Source organism: Hippocampus bargibanti, linkage group LG07 (genome assembly GCF_051943395.1).
Source record: "Hippocampus bargibanti isolate YZ-2025 linkage group LG07, ASM5194339v1, whole genome shotgun sequence".
NCBI lineage: Eukaryota > Metazoa > Chordata > Actinopteri > Syngnathiformes > Syngnathidae > Hippocampus > Hippocampus bargibanti.
Genome location: NC_142740.1, coordinates 20,557,512 through 20,575,106, shown reverse-complemented (window position 1 = coordinate 20,575,106; position 17,595 = coordinate 20,557,512). Strand labels below are relative to the sequence as shown.

Here is a 17,595-nt window from a genome sequence, read left to right as displayed (position 1 = left end):
TACGACTCACAGCACGCACCCTTTCACATTTTGAGATATTATGTCCACTAAACCTTACCTGGATTGGATCGGCTTTTGGAGTTTGATTGTAAGGAGGCCTTAATTCTCCCAGTAAGTTCTATTGGTCAGAATCAGAATCAGAATCAGAATACCTTTATTCGTCCCGCAATGGGGAAATTTGCAGTCCACAGCAGCAATTGAAGAGGGATGAGGTTGGGGTGGGAGTGAAAGGATAGAAAACAAGATATTCTAAGCATAACAAAATAAAAATGTCAACTGTATACTGTGCAAATGTAGATGTGCAAAAACCGTTCTATAAACAAGACTGTACATAGTGCAGAATCAAGAGATGCATTTAGATATATTGCAACAACCCATATTTACAAGTGTCCAGTTTTTGGTTTTTTTTTTCACATGTGATCATTGGGAATTGTGAAGCCTGACAGCAGTCGGTAGGAACGAGCGGCGGTACCTCTCCTTCTTGCAGCGCGGGTGTAATAGTCTCTGGCTAAAGGAGCTACCCATCCGATGGCTCATAATTGCTTTATTTCAGCTCCATATGTCCCGATCAGTGGGGAGCACACAGCTCATCGATGAGTTGAGTGGCTCATAAAAATGATGAATCGTGCAAACATCAATGCAATGAGCCCGAAAAGCACCACACTGCTGTCACGGGCTGTCGTGAAGTTGTTTTTGTGTATGAAAGAGATGCTTGCAGAGCAGGAAAATGTGGTCATTTATTTTAGCCAAGCGGTATCATAAAGTATCAATTGTACTGATTTGGATCAGCCTCGACTCCTCCTATTACTTTGGAAATGCATCAATTGAAAGCTCTTCTTTTGTCTTTGATTTTTCTTACTTCCCCCCACCACTCATTATGGAGTCCAACCTTCCAGCCCCTATTGTTTCAAACCACCACCCCACCCTACATCCCACTCTAAACTGTCCTGTTGCACGACGGGCAAGTTTGACCTGATGTTCCCCTTGCGTGATCTCTGGTCAGGGCCATTGTTTGGGGTGGGTGAGGTAGTGGCGGTGGTGGGAGGGTGGAGATGCACCACCAGTCACACATCGTTTGCGTGGATGTCACTCCTGGGCTGCTCTCCATCATTCCCTCAGCAGAAGGGGTCAACGACTGATTCCTCCATGCCCCATATCGGGCTCAGTGGGGCTCCAGACTCATCTGATCAACAGTTCAATCTCTTTCCTCTGGAGTGCAAATTTTCAGATTTCAGCTTTCCAAATTATACTTGCATCTCTTCAGCCATGGAAAAGCAGGAGTGTAATCTTTCCCGGGAGTGGGGGTTAATACTTTTTTTCCACTGCAATGTCTGTGTGTTTGTGCATCTTAGCTCTGAGTCCCCGGGTGGCTTAGTCTTTCCGAGGTCTGAGATGAGAGGTGGCCTTACAGTGTGTATGAATTCACGTTTGAGCATGCTGTTGGGAAGAACCGTTAGAAGCAACCTTCCTATTCAACATGTGGTGGTCTTTTGGCTGTGATTTACATTTGAGTGAATATCCAGGCCCATGTTTTGCATGCCTGTGATGTTCACTGACAATTAACATCCCAACTCTTTCTTTTGGTTTGTTGAATGCTAAAGGGCTAATTCAAGGGTCAAGCAAGACTTGCAAGCTGTCAATCTTTTTATTGTAACTTAAATCCCCTCCCCCATTCAAGTCCTTTTATTCTCAGACACCCATAACCCCCTTTACTTCTCCCAAACCTCTTTTAATGGAAAAGCCCAACTATTCCTCTATTCTCCTGTGGCCCTCTAACAGCCCAAGAGGGACAACCAAAAGCTTTGTCTTGGAGAAGCAATGCATTCTTTCACATCTGCCTCTTGTTTTCAGACATCCCTCACCACCCCTCCAATTCACATTTAAAACTGCCCTTTTCAATCGAGCCTCCTCCCGTCTCTCCTAATCACCCCTTCTTCACCCCTATTTTTCACTTAATTATAAATGCAACTGATTTGTTTTGAAACAGTCTGTCATACGCACCCTCAGAGCATCTTTATTTTCCGTGATACTTAAACATCTGCCCTGTAACGACTTCCTGCGTAAAAATTAAACAAAACAGGCCTAAAGATTTCACGGTATTAATCTTTTGCTGTAGCGTAGCGTTCACGTTTTATAATTTTTACGTTACGGAAAAATTGTTTCCCATAACAAACACCACGCACGCGTTGACTGCATGCGATCGAATCGCGCTATGTGATCAGTGCTTGCGTCTGTGTGTGTGTGTATTTAAGGTGTGTTGTGTGAGGCTTTTTCTTCCAATTTACTTTTTTTGTGATTTTTTTTTTTGTAGCATAAAATCAGAACAGTGTATTATTTATGACATTTAAGAAATGGGAATTCAAATCAGATTTTGTATTTGAAGCATCCGGAGAAGGGTGTATCACTAAGCTCACGTGTGATGTAAATACAAAACATGAAAGATAAATTCGGCGGGAAGCACAAATCCGACCCAAGTATAGAAGTTGGTCATGAGATCTATCGGCTAATCGCAACAAGAAACATTATGAAACTCTTAATTATTGTATAATTTACTACTTGTAGACATGTTAACTTTATGAATGAAACATTTGTCAAACTGTGTGGTAATACTCATGTAAACTGATGTTATAACTATCAATGACGTGTGATCTTAAGTAGATTACACAGTGCATCTCTTGGGGTTGCAACGAGGACATCAAGCCAGAAAAAAACTATCAGTCTGTATATAGTAATATAGTGTTTTTTTTTAATCCATCACAAAATTGTAGTCATACAATTCCTTTTTCATGCTTTTGTAATAATACAGCCACTGATATTGTGTTTATTTCCATAACTAGTACACGGACATAACCATGTTAATAGAGTCAGATTTACTTTATATATCCAGATTTTGTGGTATGCTATAATCAGGATCCATCTAACATTTACACTTTAAGTGTTATACTTTTGAATATCAGAATTCTTGAATATCAGTCAAAAAAAAAAAAAGATTCCCATGATGAACGTTTACGGAACCCAAAATTAATTACCATAGTTTCCCATTGGGTAATCCACTGCAAATGAAGAATGGTTTCTGTTAAATTCTCAAATCCTCACACCTGCAATTTAACAACTGCACAATTGGTGCTTTGATTATGCCTTTGGAATCAAGACACTCTGTTGCAGACAACCTTCATTGTGTGTCTGGCTTGAGTCTCTCGATGCAAACACCTGTACTTGGATCAAACATGGGCAAACTACGGCCCGCGGGACACATACGGCCCATAAGGCTTTTTAATCCGGCCCGCCGAATTTGCCCAAATTATAGTACAAACAGTGTCTAAAACTCATGACAAAAAGTTAGCGAACAACAGGGCAGATAACTGAAAAGTTGCCTGCCCCATTTTTCACAACTTGAAGCACAATGAGACAACTAATCACATTAAAAAACATTGTCACAAAGTATAAAGCTTTTTTAAAAATCAAGAATGCACCTACTATAAATGCTACCTTGCTTAATTTACGGTAAATGTGCATGGCTGTAGATTTTGCTGCAGTAGTCGATTGTCATTGCCGTGCACAATGCAACGTTTGCATTACTTACTACAAGCCACTAAGCCCCTTTCATAAGTCTCACGTACACTTTACAGTCACGGTTTAATGTAAATTTACGTTTTGTAGCGTCACATATCTTGTTAGCTTCTTTTGAATCTTTCTTCTGGGCTGAGGTTCTGTGCATCTATTTTGGAAAATGACATGCAATTGCACGACTTTATAACGCTAGCGAAAGTCCGGAAGAAAGAAGCAGGCTTCTGATTGGCTGCCGTGCCGAGTATGCAAATTTCAACTGCAGGTAGTCTATGTTTGTGTGCTCGGCGACGGTACACGTGTATTGTTTTCGCGTGAAGGCGAGGGCGTCAGTGAGGAGTTTGTTGAGCGCGCTGTCAGGACAAACCATCTATGATTTGGCGGAATTTAACACAAGTAGGTATTATTGAGCTTGAATATTTCGTTGTGTAATAATATGTTTTGAATGTTGAAAGTGATTCCATTTTTCAATAAATGTTGATTTCTTTAACTTTGCCCCTTCGATGGAAACTTATTAAAAACAGATGCAATCTTGATAAATCACAGTGCATATGTTATTTTAATCTATTTCCATTTCCTCCTCCAAGTATCTGCGAAATAGTATGTAAACGCCATATTCCTAGAGACAAATTTATTAACTGATCAGGGATATTTTTCACATTAGAAAGGCAGTTAATAAATTGGGTTGTAGTGTACTTACTGTGCTATGAGGTTTGTAGTTTTTGTACATACTACATTTAAAGGACAACCGCCACCATTTTTTGTTTTTGTTTCCCACTGACATCAGAAAAACGTTTTATAGCATCTAAAATACCCAAATCAGGCAGGCTGATATTTTATGATATGTACCCAAAATGCATTGTATGTCGCTTTCTCGGTCAGGGGCGGTCCAAACGTGACGTCACATGGGGATCGTCATCAACTCGAAAACAAGACTTCATGAATATTCAGCGCAAGTCTTAAAACGTAAACTATAGCTATATGCTGTGGAATCTTTGTAAAATACTCTCAGTCGAAGTCATTTGAAGTGATTTTATAATTTATGGACATAACTTGTTCAGAGTATTTCCGGCCCAAACACTCCCTCCAAATGCTCCTGGCCCGGCCCCTCTGTCAAATTTTAGACCCAATGCGGCCCGCGAGTCAAAAAGTTTGCCCACCTCTGACTTAGATCATAGCAATGTAGAGGGGGCTCAGACTATGATCACTCCCGGCATCTCTGTTTAAAGACATGGTGAGAGAAAAGCAAGCTCCAACTGAGAGGCAAGACTTCAGCACATCTAATGAGGATAATGCCAGTCAGACAGTCCCTATGGTCTGCGCATGAGACAAAATACATTAAGTACAAGAGTATTGTAATCAATTTATAGAACAGCTATGTACATGTATGAGGGAAATACACTCTGCATTGAACTCTTGGCAGGGGATTTCACTACCTCCGAGGCATCTGTTTTTTGTCTTTAGAAAATTGACGTATGTTGAGCACACTGCCAGGAGATCCAAAATGTATATGTGGATGTCAGGCAATTGTCAGGTAATTGAACACCTAAAAAACACTGTCAGAAAATAATCTGTTTTAAATTAGATCTTCTTGTCCTTTCGGCTTCTCCCTTCAGGGGTCGCCACAGTGAATCAGTGTCTTCCATCTAACCTGGTTTTGTGCATCCTCTTCTCTCACACCATTAACCTTCATGTCCTCTTTGACAGCATCCATAAACCTCCTCTTAGGTCTTCCTTTCGGTCTCACAAGACACAAGGGACATACATAGAAAAAAAGTGCTCTACAACAAAATCTGTCAACTTTTTACAGTCCCTTTAAATTGCACTTAATTTCATGTTCAAAAGTTTAAAACAATCAAATCAAATTCATTCAACATCAAATTCCCTACACCTAAACATACCACAATGCCGTGTCCCGTACTCAAGCGAAGTTCAATTTAATGGCTCTTAAATTAGAGGTCTCATGTGAGGCATAGTGTCACATTAGATGAGGTAATTATTGTAAACATCATTACAACTTTGTTGCCTAATGTGTGCATGCTGCATATTTTCATGCCTGTGAAGTTCTACACTATCTGGAGAAGTAGCAAACACAAAATAGATCAAATGCTCGACAGCCAGAGGATATTCTCCAGTGAGTGGAAATATTATCGCTCTGGCTGCACGCGACAGGCAGAATGCTTCGTTTGAACAATCGGTGAAAGGTCGCAAGCACATCAAGAAGGACACGGCTGTTTTTTATTGGCCGAAACAAGATAAGGGGGAAGCAATTTATAATGGGCTCCTGTGTACCCTGTTGCCTAAGTGATGCCACATCCCTTGGTAAATGTGCTAATGGTTCACATAACTGAACCCAGCAATGTAAACAGGCGGACAAAAGGGAGCCATGTCAAGTGTGAAACGCCTGCCTGGACATGCAGGTAGGCATTAGGTTTCACCCTGCACTGTTCTACCAGTGTATCAATGACATGGGAGGGGACCATTTGCTTTTCTAGCGAAAGAGAGAAAAAACAAACATTCTAACAAAGTCCTAGTAGTAGGACATGTATGGATGAGGTTGGGCGATAGGAATCTTGTGATGGGGGTGAAAGGGTGTGGATGCAGAGATAACTTTGTGGTCAGTCACAACAAAGCGCGTTGACCATTTGCTCTCAAGTGTTTATTTGTTTCCCTGTGCCTCAGGGATTGAAAAGGAATTTTACTTCTTAACTTGCAGCTAGAATATCTGAAGCAGATGATAGTGGGAAATAGTGCCTTGTGGAATTCATACATCAGCCCCTTTGTGATTAAAATTTAGACGTTTAACTGGTTCTGTGGGCTTCAAATGTCATGCCACTCGTTGACCAGGCTGTGCATGTCGAAAAGCATGTTGCATCATGTTCACTCAACCGTATGATTTTTGCAGTTAACGCTGCCGTCAGTTGATTTAGTATTATCCATGCATGCAGATGCAGAAAGCAATTCAGCTCACAGTTGGCCGCTTCCTCTCCGTTTGGAGAATTTTCACTCTGGGCTCGTGTCAATTTTCTGTCAGCAAGCGAGAGTTGACTCCAAATCTCAGATGTCTTGATAAATCAACATTTCTTTAAAATGTATATTTTTAAGATATGGCCCTTGTGCTCCTGGCTCATAGGCACAAGCTATGTTTCATAGGTGGGGGTTTAAAAAAAATATAGAACCAGAATTAGACATAGATTGATAAAATATAGCATCTCTCCCCCATAGAACTTTACAGTGGTGCGGGCTGTCTGTTTGACAGTATTGGTTCCACCCAGTTTTTGAGAATTAGGTGGTCTGCTTCCAAATGCCATTCAAGGATTCCCCCTTCTCACAATCAGTGACCCCATTTGGCAGACATTGTGGCTCTGCACCATTTCCCTGACTACCATTTCACCGCTGAACTGTCGTTCCTTTTGATGTGTTTTCCCCACAGGTGAGTGGATCGATGATGCCCATCTGCAAGAGAGATTGGATTGGAGTTCGTTAATCAGAAGCCTTTTGTCACAACACAAAAACCTGCAAGAGACCACCAAAGCTTGGCGCCATGTGGAAACTACACACCTTGTGCTGGTTTATCATCACACTGGTCCAAGTCCACTCCACTGAAGGTAAGTGCAGGTGAATCTCTTTGGGCCTGTAAAAACAGAGCACCATTTTACAGCATCCTGCGAATGAGTGTTTCAGGCTCATTGACAGTCAGTCACTCGGTGTGGAATTTTCTTTCTTATAGATTGATTTAGGAATTATCGAATGAACAATGAAAATGTAATGCTCACACTGCTTCTCTGGGGTCCCACAGTGCACGGCTAAGTAATGTGACTCCAAGGACCATAGGCTCAGGCGGACGAGGATGATACCGGAAAGCTTTCATTAGTCGGTATATCTCAGACAAATTGGGATTTGCCAGAGATTTTTTGCATGAGAGCACCAGTTGTTCCCAGTGGTATCGGTGTCGGATGCGTTTTGAAATTTCAGCCTGAAATGTCCTGTGTCGTGCACGGCGCTTGCAGATTGCACATCTCAAAAACATTGACGTGTTAATCACGGTGCATTTAGCTCTGATTAAATCAGTCTCGGTTGTATCATAATGGCCAGATTTAGATGTTTAAACTGCATATCATAAACACTTTGCTCTACTTATTAGTCTTTAATCATTGCAGTAGTGTTGCAGTGCATTTGGTAATTGCTGATCACTTTAAAAATGGCTTTTCTTTAGTGTAGAATAGTCAGAAGAGCTATCACAGATTTTTTTTGTGCCAACTGTTGTTGTTCTCAGCCAGTTTTCTTCCCTTTTTAGGAAGTTCAGAGATATAAGATTATTGAAACGAGTTGGTAAATTAATAATTATTGCAGCATGTCAAACAAGACACTTGTGTATAATTCTTATGTACAATTTCGTTTTAGCTTGTGTTTTCTGGCTGAGATTTTTACCATTGCACGAGAAGTAGAGTGTGCGGCTCCTTTCAGCTTCAGTGGGTTTGTCAAACACTGAGAAGCAGAATTTCATCAATGCTGGCAACATACATCATCTCACGTCTTGCGTCATGCGGCGATAAGAGCTTGCAATTTTCCGGGCTTATAATGTGACTCCACCTTGAGCAAATAGAGATAGTTGGGATCAGCAGAAAGCTCACATATGGCGCTGCATCAATTTCAAATGTCATGTTAGGCTACTGGAAGCCTGAATGCATATGTAAAAAATATACACATAATTAATGTTGAGCAACCTCTCAAAGCATGCTCTGATGTGTACAATCAGAAACATTTACAATATAGGCAGTATTCAAACAATAACAAACATAACTCATAATGTTGAGTTAAAGTTGATGCACTCCTTTATACCAAAACAAACATTGAAAAAAAAAAGTTACATTCAGACTTTGTGGTTTACTGCGCGGGCTCACTTCCGACTTGGTGAAAGTGTTAATAATAATAATAATAATAATAATAATAATACATTTTATTTCAAGCACCTGTCAAAGCTGTAGATGTCCGTGTTGAGAGTCTTGATATGTGACTGATGATTGACTGGCAACCAGTATGTCCATAGGAAGGTTCTAGACTAAAACTAACTTTTTTGATGTTTTAATAACTGAAGTTTGTTTTTATAATGTGCACTTTATTTGGCTATTGATAGCATTTGCCATTAATATTAGTTTCCCCTACTGCCCCCTCTCGTGTCATTCCCATCTCAGCTGCAGAGATCAGCTCGGAAACAGTTCATTACAAAGAATATCCCCAAGTTCACACGCTTCATTAAACTGCATCTATGCCTAATATCTTTTTAATGTATTTTTATGATTAAATTAAATGAGTTAGTGAAATGTTGTGAATAGTTTGAAGTTTGTATTCGGAAGGAAGACCGCTGAAGGGGGTTTGTATTGTGACCACAATTACAATGCACTGTATATCTCATCCTCCACACCCTGTGATGCCTGTTGCACTGTGGTCTGCATGTATACATGTCTTTCATCTATATTTGCACAGCTGTTCCACTGTCATCCCAAGGCTTTCATCCTATACTCTTGCTTTCCTCGCCTGCCCTCACCTTCTTATCTCTAGGAAAGAAAACGTGTTATGGTGCAGAGCTAACCTACACGTGAAAAGCATGTGTTTCAGAAATGTGAGTGCCGGTGGAGGTGGCTTTATGATGTTTCGTTTTATTGGATTCCATTTGTTTTGCACTTGAGTTAAAATGCTAAAATAACTTTTCAAGTACAATGCACTCACATGCGTTTATTGTAATTGTTTGTTTTTAATCTGTTTTTAACTGTTGAATGTCAATACAGGCAGATGTACACAAGTAATCCTAGCATAGCTGTTAAAACGTTTTTTTTTCATACATTTCTCGAACCACTTCATTCTCAAGACGGTCACATGGGGTGCTGGAGCCCATCCTCGCTGCCTTTCGGAAGTAGGCTCTTAACACACTGAACCGGTTGCCAGCTAATCACAGAGCACAGAGAAACAGACAACCATTGTTGCTCACACTCACATCTTTGGGAGAATTTGGAATGTTCAATCAGTTTGCCACACATGTTTTTGGAATGTGGGAGGAAACCGGAGGACCCGGAGAAAACCCACACAAGCACAGAGATAACAGGCAAACTCTGGGGCCGGGATCTAATTCAGTACCTCTGCACTGTGAAGTCAATGTGCTAAGCACTCAACGACTGGGCCACTCTGCTGAAACTCGAAATATGACATTTTTCCCAACAGGCTTGGCCAGGTGTCTCATTTTCTTTTGTCATTTTCACCTTTTGGAAACTAAAGAAAGAGCTGGAATTTCATTACCTTCAGTCAGCCTTTATTCTCAAGATTCACTCTGATTTTGTTATTATTATTGGTCCCTATTCATTCATGCAGCCGTTGGGTGGTCTGCATACTAGGAACAATTTAGAGCTCCACTGAAACCACTGTCTGGAGGGCATTCCAATATTGATTTTAGTACTCACCATGCCGTGTGGTGATAGAATTATCGGATATATTCATGACTCAAGGGAGAGAACATACTCATTTGAATCTTAAAATGGAAAGATTCAATCATCACATAATTGAGCATTTCAAATTCTGCACTGTAAAGGTTACCTATCAGGGGAAAATGACCTGTACTGACCCTTGAACATGTGTGCACAAGGTCATTTGTGGCGGGAGAGTCCTTAGTGTTTCTATTGGTTCAGGATTCGGACTAATTGCTTCTCTATCTACTAAAAAGCCTTTTGCGCAAACAGGAGTGGGAGGTTCACATGAGTGTTTACCAGACAGGGAGGGTCTCAAAAAATCATTGTAGGACTGACGTGTGGGAGGGCGCAATGTCTTTGTATCTTACGCTTGATCCATAGTAAGAGCTCAAAGTCAAGATTTCTCAATAGCACTGAATTTTAAAATCTTAAAAATCCTACCTGTCGTGCTGCCTTTTGATAAATTACAAATAACTCGACTTTCATAAAGTGTACTTTAATTGCCTCATAAAAGATAATCAAACTTCATAAAAGCATGGTTCCTGTTTAATTACTAGAAACCAGCCATAATAATAAAGCCTACAGTGCGACCCATCATACCTTCCCTTTTGAACACCATAGGTGAGAAATGGATGGATCTATTTCCACAACAATGGATTACAGATTGTATTTGAGTATATCAGAGGGACAACTCATAAACTCATAAAAGCCAAAAGGAAAAGAAGAATTGATCCTTTTTTTACATCCGTTATCATACTTTTAAGGAAATTAATGAAATGCAAGATCAATAATTAGACAATAACACAATATCAGTTCAGTATGTTTTGTGTGACATTCAAGCACACCGACCTTTTAAGTATTTGATCTCTCAATCTATAAACTGTTTCAAAGATTCATTTGCTTGTTCCGGAAGACCCGGGCTATCAGACTGCGCTGTGCTCCAAAGGGCATCATGTTAAAAAAGAGGATGTCAACCAGAGCTGAAGAAATAAAGTGAAAAAAGAAGAAATTCAAGACTTCTTTTTGAGAACATCACATTGACATTCCTTTCATAATCATTTTTTGACATACCACCAACATGCTTACAGAATTAGACATTGATCCCAAATGAGATCTGTCAGAGATGAGAAATTACTAAACACTCATACAGAAGATTTCACCACGAGGCATTAAATTAACGATCAGCACAAAAAAACTTCTTTGAGAAGACCAAAAGCTTACTTTTCAAAGGTTTGACCTTAATTATGATGAACACCATTGGGAGGCATTCATTGTTAAACATTTTACACTAGGACCTTCTGAGTTCGCCAAAACACCATTGGAGGTTTTGAGAAGCATGCATTCAACAAATTATCCTACTATCTGGAAAAAGTCACTCGACTTTGGTGTCTGTCGCACGGCATGATCATTTCCTTTATCCTGCTGGTTTCCTATGTGGCTGTTACCATAGCAACCAGGAAAAAAATGAACCAAGGGTATGATTTACAAAGAAACCCTTTAATGTTTTCAATAACGTGTAATTCAGCAATGATTTTCTTTGGTAACACATGATTAGGCAGTCTTCCAAGACTTCTTGTGTTGTTTCGTCCGTTTGAGAGGATTTGTCAGCATCAGCAAGTGAATAACAATTCACACTTAGCATCAGCAGTGCACTCTCTTCAGAGGCTTCCTTGAAGATTGTACGAATTACACTGAGTGTCTCTGTGTCAAGGAGAAAGGGGGATTGTGACATGTCAGACGTTCAGCTGAGAATCAATCAGGACTAACTGTGCTCCGTTTCTCTGCTCCTGGTCTCACTAACTTTTTCACTTTTCAGCGAACAATCAAAAAACATGTCAGCAGCTGATAAATAATTCTGCTCATTTAAACAATACAAATGTTTGCATTTCTGACCTTGTCGGCCGCAGCAGATTTTTTTTTACTGTTTTGTTATAGGCGTTATTTTCTATTTGTTCATTCAATTAAGACAATATTTCTCAATTATTTTCTGTCATCCACTCCCCCCAGAAGGAGAACCCCCCCCTGTATGTGAAGTAATTTACCAGTTGTCTCGCAACTATTGTCAGCACCCACGACTCTATTTTCCACTGTAGACAACATACTGCATAACACCAGCCTCTACCGTAGCGCCTTATAATGTTGTGTTTCTTATATTTGGAAAACTTTTATATATTTATATATTATATTTGAAAAACATTTTTCATTCATTGAAGGCGCACCTTATAGTCCGGTGCGCCTTATATATATACAGTAAAGTCTCGTTATATCGGTATTCAAGGGAGTCCGAAAAAATATCGATATAACCGGGACTATCGATATATCCGATATCGATATAACGAGACTTTACTGTATTTTGGATTGGATTGGATTTGCCTTTATTAGTCTCGCAGTTGAGAAATTTACATTTCACATACATATATACATACACACACACACACACACACATATATATAAAGTTTGAAAATCCACCATTCATTGGGGGTGTGCCTTATACTCTCTTCCGCCTTATACAGTGGAAAATACAGTACTTAAAATCAATTAATAATACGTTCAAACTGATCACCAACATTAACTCAATGCACAATCTTAAATAGAAACATTAAACAGCAAACACAAATAATTTGTGCTGCCTAAAGGCTTCACGTGGTGTTCACAAAGCGAGAAGATTGTTGGCAACATTTAGCATATTTTAGCAGAAAAAAATCTCAAGCGGGTTATCAGCGTGATTGGGGTCTTAAAGTAACGGCTTATTTTTTTTGGCTTCATGCTTTCCGCTGCCAACATTTTTAGACATGGTAAACACACCTGCTATTCCTCGTCTCCCACCTTAGTCACAGTGAAGCCAAGCGCTACATACGCTTCGGCATATTTCTTCGTCTTAGCTTTTGGGAGACTCTCGTTTGTTTCTTTTTCTCCATCTCTCTTTGCCTGTCATCTCATCCCTGTTAAATATTTTTGCGACACTTCAAATCTACACTTCATACTCATACTCTGCAAAATGTGCATGCTCAATGCAAACAAAAGACAGAGTGAATGCTCCCAGCGCACTCTGCAAATGAGAGTGTCATTGCCCCCTATTGCATTGGAGGTGCAATTGCACTTTATTTTACCGGTTATAAAAAAAAAAAAAAAAAAAAAAAAAAAAAAACATATAAATTAAATTTAAAAAAGTCTATTCCCCATGGTCAAACTTGCCCCCTTTGATGGAGCCTTGCGAGGCCTGACGGTCTGGGGGCACTATTTGAATAAGCATTGCATTAGGATGAGGCTTTTATCTGTTTGTGTCAGACTCGAAGGGCATGTAAATACTGTGCCATGATTTTAAAGCACTTTCATAGATCAAACTTTGAGCAGCCCCATCACCCCTTATACTAACTCCTGTTTCTTTTCACAGCTTGATTTGTTTGAAGTACTTGAAATTCCTCAAGGGCAATCGAGATGGGCACATTTAAAAGTCCTTTTTGTGTGCGTGTGTTTGTGTGTGCGCGCATATGTGTGTGTGTGGCGGAGGGGGGCATCACGTGAAAGCAAAGGAGAAGAGGCTTTAAACCTTAATCTCAAAGTGAGTCGAGTGAAATAGACAATCAGGGTGTTCCAAAATGTAATTACTGCAAGTAAAAGCTGAGGGGCTTCGTGCGAGCCAGAACCTGTAAGAACACCATCTTGCGCCACCCACTGCCATGCTGCAATTTTCTTTGGGTAGTTATATTTGCTGGCTTCAAGTAAACTTGAAAGTGGTCACAGAGTGGGTCCCAAATGTATTATACCAAGGGTCAGTCCATTAGAACAAAGGCAAAACAGAAACAATCCCTCTTCATAGAGCCTGTGTGTGTGTTTTCTGTTTATGTGCATGCTGCTTAGGTTTTCATCTTTTGTGTGCACAGCGTTTCGCCAAGACTAAGGGAAGTAGATTGTTCAGTGATGGAATTGTGTGGTACTGTCCTCGAGATTCATGCAAGAATTATTCTTGGCACGCAAAATACAAGGTTCACAGTAGAGTTTGAAATGTGTGAATGCTGATCATTTAATCGTGTCCTGTTTACATGAAACTCATAGAAACATGCCATAAGAAAATATATATTATTTATATATGATATATATCATATATTGTTCACATTTAATCATATTGTAAAATGTGAATAAGTCACTGGATAGTTTTCTTTTCTCTCATGTGTTTTCCAGTTAGTTTTGTCTCACCTTCTTGCCTTTCCACCTTCTTGCCTTTCTTTCGTTGGGTTTGTTTACGGCAAGCTGTTGAATCTGGATTCCCAATGAGGCAGGCAGGCGTGGGGGGCCTTGTGGAACAAGGCCCACTGTGCTGTCATGTCTCTTTCATCACCAGCCAGCCTTGGCGATAAGGAGACAATGAGTAGTGGCAGGGTGTGGCCGCAGCCCCCGGGTCTCCTCCACGCTGAGTACTTCAAATCCTCATTAGGATTTTCTGCAAAGGAAGGGGGGATTTTGTTGGATTAGTACTTTGTCACAGCTGGCCCCGGGTTGGTGTTTGTCATGTAGTGCATTGCAGAGTGCTGACATACTCCCATCCAACCCAAACATGGACATCCTTTCACCTGGCTAACTGGAGGGGTGGGGGTGGGGTTGAGAACCACATTTGGTTCTAATCCACTTTTGAATTATTGTACTGCAGTACTTTTTTTTCCATTGTCAGAAGTTGTAATGGACAGCCAAGTCATGTCTGGTGTAGCACTCTTCAACATTTGCAGTCGCTGCCCAAATGGTAGATTTTGGTCAACAGATATCCATCAGTTTTTGTATGAAATTAAGAAAGGAATGATGAAGAAATGATCAAAAATATTTGTAAAAGTATTTTGGATTACCGGACATGGTTTGTCATTCTTATGCATACTATGGCAAGGTGAACTTTACTGCTCATTCCAGTGAATGATGTTTTGAACCACTGTGTTAAAATCACCTTGTATGCTTACTTATGCAGCAATTGGCTCTTTGCAGTCACCTCCGATAACTCTTTTAACACTATTTTATTTCATCTATAATGTTTTCTCAGCATCTTCAGTTATTATAAGGACACTATAAATGCTGTCTCATATGGCTTTTTTGCCGAACTAAACCACTTTTTATTTTATTTATTTATTTTTTCAAAAATCGACACACTGTCAGACTTGCAGATGGATATCGTTTTGTGTCTTGGACTGGGCGAGACTCGACATCCCTCAATTGTCCTGTGCTTCATTCCAAATTCAGCCCATCAGTGCAGGTCCGTCGGGAAGGCGCGACAAGCAGATGTAGCCATGTTGACAAAGACATTGTGTATGTGCATTTGTTCTGTGCTCAGAAAAGGGGGAACAAGGTACAGTAAAGTCTCGTTATATCGATATCGGATATATCGATAGTCCCGGTTATATCGATACTATTTCTATGCACGCACGGAGAAAATTACATGCAAACAGGGTCGGATATATCGATAGTCCCGGTTTTATCGATATTTTTTCGGACTCCCTTGAATATCGATATAACGAGACTTTACTGTAGTTGGTTTACTGTGAGAGGGCTTGCGTTTGTGTGAAGTCTACATTTGCCTAGTCTTCACTGGGCTGATCCTTGTGGATAATGACTATTCAGTATAGTCACGGAAGTCCCTCCTAGGGTGGGATATATGGGTGGCTCTTGATTAGTCGCTTACCCTCATCATTTCTCCAACTTGTATTTTACCATCATGTTTCGTCTAATTTTGATCTTGTTTCAACAGAATTCCTTACAAATATATCTAAAACAATCCTGAAAACATTTTTGTAAGGCCTGGAGTCTATTCTGTCAATCCCAAACATGAGATATGATCTATATCTGCAAAGAAAAGAAAAACATGTTTTTTTGTTTTTTATTTTTTTCTTATTTTTTGGGAGGAAGGGTGTGGGGAGTTGTTGGTTGGCTGCCATATTGCCCATGTCGACAGTGTCTAATGAGCCAACATTGAAATCAACATGTATATGCTTTTATTGAAAAATGTAGCTTTTTATTTGTGTGATATAATGATTTAGATCTTACTTTTGTATTTTTTAGCAAATGATTGTCTTCTATCTGATCAAGTATCATTCCCACTAAAATCAATACATGTAACTCACTTAGAAGCAGAAGTGTCGTGGACAGAAAAGACTGCAATGCTTCAAATGGTTACTGATCAAGAGGCCTGTGGAAGGAACAGATGAGGAGAATGTTTTTGATTATCCAGTAGATGGACTTTCAAAGCAGAACCAGCATGCAAGCTTCGGGATCACAAATGAACTTGCTTGTTAGGTCAAAGTGCAGATGAAACTGACTTCTCTTTTTGCGACTGTATCATTGGGGAATTTAGGTGACTTGACTGCAGTTTCACATCACATGGAACTGCACTCTTCACTTTTCATCAGCAGAGCAAAGTCTTTTAGGGTTAAATTCGCAAGTGACTGTATGATGCCAAGATTCAGTCTTCCAAAGCACATTGGACTGTACTATGTATTCAACAAATTATAATGATGGTACAAATATCGCCACATTTGAAGTGCTGTTGTTGCTGCACATTACAGTGGTATATTGAGATGCGGCTGCTGCATGGCAGTGGCTGACTGTACTTACTTCACAACAAGCAGCAATTAGCAGATCGTAAACAATTCTTCAAAAATGGCTTCAAAGCTGACTGTCAAATTACACACTATGTATTTAAATTTGAATAGCCTCCACTAACATTTGACAGATGGGCAAACAATTACCATCTATTCGGTAGGAGCACTACGTTCCAAACAATGGAACGTATGAACCGTGTAGCAACACGTGTACAGTATATACCAGGAATGGGCAAACTACGGCCCGCGGGCCACATACGGCCCGTTAGGCTTTTTAATCCGGCCCGTCGAACCTGCCCAAATTATAGTAAAAACAGTGTCTGAAACTCATGACAAAAAGTTAGCAGAAAACAGGGTAGATAACTGAAAAGTTGCCTGCCCCATTTTTCACAACTTGAAGCACAATGAGACAACTAATCACATTAAAAAACATTGTCACAAAGTTGAATGTACCTACTACAAATGCTACCTTGCTTAATTTACGGTAAATGTGTATGGCTAGATTTTGCTGCAGTAGTCGATTGTCATTGTGGTGCACAATGCAACGTTTGCATTGCTTCCTACGAGCCACTAAGCCCCTTTCATTAGTCTCACGTACACTTTACAGTCACGGTTTAATGTAAATTTACGTTTTGTAGCGTCACATATGTTGTTAGCTTCTTTTGAATCTTTCTTCTGGGCTGAGGTTCTGTGCATCTATTTTGGAAAATGATATGCAATTGCACGACTTTATAACGCTTGCGAAAGTCCGGAAGAAAGAAGCAGGCTTCTGATTGGCTACTGTGCCGAGTATGCAAATTTCACTGCTGGTAGCCTATGTCTGTGTGCTCGGCGACGGTACACGTGTATTGTTTGCGCGTGAAGGCGAGGGCGTCTGAGAGGAGTTTGTTGAGCGCGCGGTCAGGACAAACCATCTATGATTTGGCGGAATTTAACACAAGTAGGTATTATTGAGCTTGAATATTTCGTTGTGGAATAATATGTTTTGA

At 40.1% G+C, this 17,595-nt stretch overlaps 1 protein-coding gene and 1 long non-coding RNA gene across 14 annotated transcripts in view; one reads left to right on the top strand and one right to left on the bottom strand.

The window, feature by feature from the left end:
- adgrl2a (adhesion G protein-coupled receptor L2a) overlaps nt 1-17,595 on the top strand; it is a 134,691-nt gene that overhangs the window by 21,418 nt on the left and 95,678 nt on the right. For 11 of the 13 annotated variants that reach the window (XM_089000081.1, XM_089000079.1, XM_089000077.1 and 8 more), the window contains exon 2: nt 7,001-7,175. In XM_089000081.1, the coding sequence (XP_088856207.1) occupies nt 7,112-7,175 (64 nt within the window). In that variant the 5' untranslated portion in view covers nt 7,001-7,111. Of the gene's footprint in view, nt 1-7,000; nt 7,176-17,595 lie in introns of those variants that run through there. The other 2 variants (XM_089000089.1, XM_089000088.1) reach the window with 2 other exon arrangements.
- LOC148895768 (uncharacterized) lies at nt 6,891-16,196 on the bottom strand. The gene is made up of 5 exons (XR_016115486.1): nt 16,130-16,196; nt 14,242-14,469; nt 7,999-8,160; nt 7,129-7,201; nt 6,891-7,023 (listed from the first exon to the last, which is right to left on the bottom strand). It is a non-coding gene; the product is annotated as an uncharacterized LOC148895768 (long non-coding RNA).